Raw genomic sequence first — 7,500 nt, 5'->3', positions numbered from 1 at the left:
ACACACACACACACACACACACACACACACACTCGCTATAATTCTGTAGCTTGTTTTGTACGTGACAGGAATAACAGAGCAGTGAGACACTGAGGCTTTCCCTCTTTGTATTGTCTGTCCTGCACGTCTCCTCAGCTTTCATCTCCTGCCAAACACACACACACACACACACACACACACACACACACACACACACAGACACACTATGTCAGAACTAATGAGGGAGTTGGCTGATTGGAGGAGGATCTGAAGCGGATCGTGTGTGTTCACACTGCAGCTGAACGTCCACCAGCAACAGGCCGTGTGGACGCCTCTGTCTGTCCTCCACATCTGGACTCCTGTGGTCTCCAGCTGTGAGGAGGTTTCCACCTGCAGCCTCGACACGTCTGCAGCTGTTCTCCAGCTCAGCAGGTGCTTTAAAAAACAACCTCAACCTTTTTCTCAGTCACTGAACACGCTGACATGATGCAGACTTTTTCAGATTCAGAGAGACTTTCTGAGGACGTCCGTCTTTCAGATGTCTGTGAATAAATGTCCAGACATCTGCTCAGAAGTCTGAGAAAAGACTCTGCAGAACTTCCCTGACAAGCTTCATGTTTTAACTTTTCTTCTTTAACAGCAAACTGCTAACTGGAGCTGCTAACAGCTAACTGCTAACACGAGCAGCTAACAGGAGCTGCTAACAACAAAGTGCTAACATGAGCAGCTGATAGGAGTTGCTAACAGCTAACTGCTAACAGAAGCTGCTAACAGATAACTGTAAACAAATACAGGCCTTAAAATGAGGCTCAGGTTACTCATTGTCACCATGGCAACATTACACTTCCTGTTTACATCCCACAAAGCATCATGGAAGCTGTAGTTCAAAAACTTAAAACAAGAGGAAGACAAAGAACAAAGAAGACATGTTCAGACTGTTGGTCAGGTGACCTCCTCCACACTGGCGGCCATCTTTCTTTCTGAGGCTGACGACGATTCTAAAAGGATTTTTCCTGAACAGCCGTCAGTTGAGTCTGCGGGCTCTCACCTGAAGGGCAGGGGGCAGTGTCCGTCCTCCTCCCTGGGGGGCTCCACCTCATGGGGGGGGGGGACGCTGACATCATCACTCTGCTCCAGATTCTCTGACATCATCATCTCTGGCCCGAACAGTCTGAGGACAGAACAACGAAAGCAGTGAAGCAGACTGAGTCTTAGAAATGAGACTCAGCCGGATCGAAGCTGCTGATCAATTCATGTGTTCATTGCTTTAAAGCTGCAGCTGCACGTCTTCAGTTCAGCTCTGATGTACTGGGACAGTAAATGTACCTTGTTACATTCCACCACTGCTGTTAATACTAGCTCTGATAGTAGCGTTACTACCACTGAGTACTACACTGTAGTACTTCAAATGATATTCAAATCACAGTTTAGAGAAGGAAGCAGAGCCACTGTTCTACTGCACGATGATCCGTCCTTTGTTTGGGAAGCTGGTCCGATACCACGTCAGTGCACGTGTGTGTACGTGTGTGTACGTGAGTGCCGTTACATGTCAGGCAAACCAAACATTCTCATGTTTTCATCCACGACCACATCTACTTTCCTTCATGTCGCCATGAAAAAGAAGCCGTGATGTCGTTTATCGAACCTTCAATCCTGAGGCTGAGACGAGGATCAATACTACGACTGTGTATCAGTGAATACTACGACTGTGTATAAGTGTACTACACTGAGTCCTGGCTCAGTCCTATGTTTAGATACTGCAGTACTAACAGTACTATGTTTGGATACGGCAGTACTCTCAGTGAGGTGTCGGAGCCGTCCATGAGGGGATCTGATTGGTCGAAGGACTCGAGCTGCAGGGGAAACCTTTGATGTGAAGCTCTGACAACGATCCTGACACACGCACACACGCGCACACACGCACACACGCACACACACGCACACACACGCACACACAGCAGCGAGGGTCTTCTCTCCTCTGTTGCCATGGTAACTGCATGAAAAGAGGCCGGAGCATCTCTCTGCTCGTCTCTCGTCAGCTGAGCTCAGAACAGTTTTCTAACAGTCAGCGAGTCGAATCCACAAAGCAACAGACGTCTGAGGACGAATCAGACTGAAGGACGTCATGTGATCAACCTGATCAACCTGATTCACAGGATCAATGAGGAGCACGAACAGACTGGTCTTCCTCCTTTGTCAAACTGCACTGAACACCAGGTTCAGTATCAGGGTCAGGATCAGGATCAGGATCAGGATCTGAATCAGGGTCTGGATCAGGGTCTGGATCTGGATCTAGATCAGGGTCTGGATCTGGATCTGGATCAGGATCCGGATCTGGATCTGGATCAGGATCCGGGTCTGGATCTGGATCAGGATCCGGGTCTGGATCTGGATCTGGACCAGCATCTGGACCAGGATCAGGATCTGGATCTGGACCAGGATCTGGATCTGGATCAGGATCAGGATCAGGATCTGGATCTGGACCAGGACCAGGATCAGGATCAGGATCAGGATCTGGATCTGGATCTGGATCTGGATCTGGCACTGGATCAGGATCAGGATCTGGATCTAAATCAGGATCTGATCGCTCCGGTTTCAGCCTTAATTTGGCTGATCTGACGTGGCTGCTTTCATTTTCATTATTTATCCAAACATTCTGACATGATTTAGAATTTAACAGTTACTGAAGTCAAAGTCGTGCTCTCAGAGTAGACAACAAGTACTCCTGTCAGACAAGAGGACAACAGACACAGGGGACACTTTACTGCACGCAGTACTTCTACTGTCAATACTTCAATACTTCAAGTACATTTTCCTGATTATACTTGGATACTTTTGGATACTCTCACTTAAAAGTTCTGTGTGTAACTTTCAGCACTGGTGGCCATTAAGTAAACTGCAGCTGTTAACTGCAACTGTTAGCAATAACATTAGCAAGCAAGCTAAGGTTAGCCAGCTAGCTGTAACTTAGCTACGTTGGGTAAGCTGTGGGTTGTTTCTTAACATTAGCTGATAAAGTCATTTGCAGATGGTAAGCTAGCCAGATCAGCTGATGTTGTTTTGCCAGCTATGTGGTAATTTGTCCGTGTTAGCAAGCAAGCAAGTTAACGTAAGCTAACATTCAGCTACAACCACAGTATCACAACATAACCTTTGCTTTGCAATAACATTAGCTTGACTTTGGACTTTGTGCTACGGTGGCTGCTGGTCGTTTGTTGACATTTATAAGCCAACGTTAGCTAATGCTAACGCTGCACACTGTTGGTGCTGTAGGGGAGCACAGGGAGGCGCTCAAGAGCATCCTTCAGACTTTTGTTCCTGAGTCCTTCACACAGACGTCAGTCCAGCTACAGACCAGCAGGAGGTCTACAATCTGTTCACACATCGACAATGAAAAGTGATCAATAGATCGAAATCACTTCACATTGTTAACCGTTGCACGTTGGCAAGTATTTTTACAGTGTGGTATTTATACTTTTATTTTGGTAAAGGATCCGGATACTTCTTGTACCAATGAAAAAAAAACCAAAAAACAGGTAAACTGATACTGTGATCAATGAGTTGATCAGTTCAATGATCTCCTGCAGACAGTCGTTCTTCACGCTGTACTACATGCTGTACTTCACTCTGTACTTCAGACTGTACTTCAGACTGTACTTCATGCTGTACTTCAGACTGTACTTCAAGCTGTACTACACGCTGTACTTCACACTGTACTTCACGCTGTACTACACGCTGTACTTCACTCTGTACTTCAGACTGTACTTCACGCTGTACTACACACTGTACTTCACTCTGTACTTCAGACTGTACTTCACGCTGTACTTCAGACTGTACTTTAGACTGTACTTCACGCTGTATTACACGCTGTACTTCACTTTGTACTTCACGTTGTACTTCAGGCTGTACTTCAGGCTGTACTTCGGATGTACTGCACGCTGTACTTCAGACTGTACTTCATGCTGTACTTCAGACTGTACTTCACGCTGTACTTCAGACTGTACTTCAAGCTGTACTTCAGACTGTACTGCACACTGTAATGCAGACTGTACTTCATGCTGTACTTCAGACTGTACTTCACGCTGTACTTCAGACTGTACTTCAAGCTGTACTTCATGCTGTACTTCAGACTGTACTTCACGCTGTACTTCAGACTGTACTTCAAGCTGTACTTCAGACTGTACTGCACACTGTAATTCAGACTGTACTTCAGACTGTACTGCACGCTGTACTTCAGACTGTACTTCACGCTGTACTTCATGCTGTACTTCATGCTGTACTTCGGACGTACTGCACGCTGTACTTCAGACTGTACTTCATGCTGTACTTCAGACTGTACTTCAGACTGTACTTCATGCTGTACTTCAGAATGTACTTCAAGCTGTACTTCAGACTGTACTGTACGCTGTACTTCACGCTGTACTTCAGACTGTACTGCACGCTGTAATTCAGACTGTACTTCATGCTGTACTTCAGACTGTACTTCAAGCTGTACTTCAGACTGTACTGCATGCTGTAATTCAGACTGTACTTCAGACTGTACTGCATGCTGTACTTCAGACTGTACTTCATGCTGTACTTCGGATGTACTGCACGCTGTACTTCAGACTGTACTGCACGCTGTACTTCAGACTGTACTTCACGCTGTACTTCATGCTGTACTTCGGATGTACTGCACGCTGTACTTCAGACTACTTCATGCTGTACTTCAGACTGTACTTCACGCTGTACTTCAGACTACTTCATGCTGTACTTCGGATGTACTTCACACTGTACTTCAGACTGTACTTCAAGCTGTACTTCAGACTGTACTGCACGCTGTACTTCATGCTGTACTTCAGACTGTACTTCACTCTGTACTTCAGACTGTACTTCATGCTGTACTTCAGAATGTACTTCAAGCTGTACTTCAGACTGTACCGTACGCTGTACTTCATGCTGTACTTCAGACTGTACTTCACGCTGTACTTCAGAATATACTTCAAGCTGTACTTCAGACTGTACTGTACGCTGTACTTCATGCTGTACTTCAGACTGTACTTCACGCTGTACTTCAGACTGTACTTCAAGCTGTACTTCAGACTGTACTGCACGCTGTAATTCAGACTGTACTTCAGACTGTACTTCATGCTGTACTTCAGACTGTACTTCATGCTGTACTTCGGATGTACTGCACGCTGTACTTCAGACTGTACTGCACGCTGTACTTCGGATGTACTGCACGCTGTACTTCAGACTGTACTTCATGCTGTACTTCGGATGTACTGCACGCTGTACTTCAGACTGTACTGCACGCTGTACTTCGGATGTACTGCACGCTGTACTTCAGACTGTACTGCATGCTGTACTTCAGACTGTACTTCACGCTGTACTTCATGTTGTACTTCGGATGTACTGCACGCTGTACTTCAGACTGTACTTCAGACTGTACTGCACGCTGTACTTCATGCTGTACTTCAGACTGTACTGCACGCTGTAATTCATGCTGTACTTCAGACTGTACTTCACGCTGTACTTCAGACTGTACTTCAAGCTGTACTTCAGACTGTACTGCACGCTGTACTCCAGACTGTACTTCAAGCTGTACTTCAGACTGTACTGCACGCTGTAATTCAGACTTTACTTCATGCTGTACTTCAGACTGTACTTCACGCTGTACTTCATGCTGTACTTCGGATGTACTGCACGCTGTACTTCAGACTGTACTGCACGCTGTACTTCGGATGTACTGCACGCTGTACTTCATGCTGTACTTCGGATGTACTGCACGCTGTACTTCAGACTGTACTTCATGCTGTACTTCATGCTGTACTTCGGATGTACTGCACGCTGTACTTCATGCTGTACTTCAGACTGTACTTCACGCTGTACTTCAGACTGTACTTCACGCTGTACTTCGGATGTACTGCACGCTGTACTTCAGACTGTACTTCAGACTGTACTTCACGCTGTACTTCAGACTACTTCATGCTGTACTTCAGATGTACTTCACACTGTACTTCAGACTGTACTTCAAGCTGTACTTCAGACTATACTGCACACTGTACTTCATGCTGTACTTCAGACTGTACTTCAAGCTGTACTTCAGACTGTACTGCACGCTGTACTTCAGACTGTACTTCAGACTGTACTTCATGCTGTACTTCAGACTGTACTGCACGCTGTACTTCAGACTGTACTTCAGACTGTACTTCATGCTGTACTTCAGACTGTACTGCACGCTGTACTTCAGACTGTACTTCAGACTGTACTGTACGCTGTACTTCAAGCTGTACTTCAGACTGTACTTCAGACTGTACTTCACGCTGTACTTCAGACTGTACTTCAAGCTGTACTTCAGACTGTACTGCACGCTGTACTTCAGACTGTACTTCAAGCTGTACTTCAGACTGTACTGCACGCTGTACTTCAGACTTTACTTCAAGCTGTACTTCAGACTGTACTGCACGCTGTACTTCAGACTTTACTTTATGCTGTACTTCAGACTGTACTGCACGCTGTACTTCAGACTGTACTTCAAGCTGTACTTCAGACTGTACTGCATGCTGTAGGTGTAGATTATTGGCTCTGATCAAAGACTGATCTTCTGATCTTCATTGACGTCCAGCTGATTCTTCGTCATCACCCTCACATATCCATGTGTCCACATGTCCACGTGTCCACATATCCACGTGTCCACGTATCCACGTGTCCACATATCCACGTGTCCACCTGTCCACGTGTCCACCTGTCCACCTGTCCACCTGTCCTCGTGTCACCTCCTCTGAGCTCCCCAGCGGAGGCTCCTGGTTTGGGTCAGGATGGAGGCTGAAACCTCCATCTGACCAACGTTGAAGACCTGATCAGTAGACAACGATCTGAGGACGAGTCCACCAGCAGGGACGTCTCTACCACAGTTGCCATGGCAACAGTCATGATCCTCTCTCCCTCCTCCTCCTCGCCCTGGTTTCCATGGAGATGTCTGTTGGTTTCCTATGAAGGAGGCTCAGCACGCTGATTAAATCAGGCACCTCGGGGAGGCGCCGGCTGTGACGGGAGCAGGACATCCCATAATGTCCGCAGGGGGTCTGACTGCTCCAACTGTTCAAGACGTAGCTTCAAGCTCCAACTTCCTGCTTCATCCACCGATCATTCATCAATCGTCAGTTAGTCAATCAAACAGGGAGGAGCTTCAACCAGTGCTAGCCGCTCTGTGCACTCAGACTGAGCTAAATGCTAACAGCATGCTAACACGCTTCCAAAGACAATGCTAACGTGCAGATGTTTAGCAAGTGTACAGTTCACCATCTTAGCACTGTGTGAGCATGCTAATGCTAACACTTGCTAGCTGATAGCATGCGGCCTCCTCCAGCTCTCCTGCGGTGGGAGTCTGGGTCTCGTGTTCTGGGTTTTTCTACACCAGGGCAACAACACATTTTCATTCTTCATGTACATGATGCTGTTTTTGATTATCGGTTTGGATTATTGATCGCTGTCGTCCTCAGTGAGCTCACGATCATCATTATGTTGAGGACCTTGGTT

The 7,500-nt window shown here is 46.5% G+C and overlaps 1 protein-coding gene across 1 annotated transcript in view; it reads right to left on the bottom strand.

Annotated features, from left to right (window-relative positions):
- gramd2ab (GRAM domain containing 2Ab) overlaps positions 1-7,500 on the bottom strand; it is a 21,691-nt gene that overhangs the window by 10,219 nt on the left and 3,972 nt on the right. Inside the window, exon 2 of the mRNA XM_076733967.1 lies at positions 1,028-1,150. Coding sequence (XP_076590082.1) covers positions 1,028-1,134 — 107 coding nt within the window. The 5' untranslated portion in view covers positions 1,135-1,150. The remainder of the gene's footprint in view (positions 1-1,027; positions 1,151-7,500) is intronic.

The sequence above is a fragment of the Chaetodon auriga genome, chromosome 6, assembly GCF_051107435.1.
Source record: "Chaetodon auriga isolate fChaAug3 chromosome 6, fChaAug3.hap1, whole genome shotgun sequence".
NCBI classification, from domain to species: domain Eukaryota; kingdom Metazoa; phylum Chordata; class Actinopteri; order Chaetodontiformes; family Chaetodontidae; genus Chaetodon; species Chaetodon auriga.
This window is presented reverse-complemented; position numbering and strand designations above follow the sequence as displayed.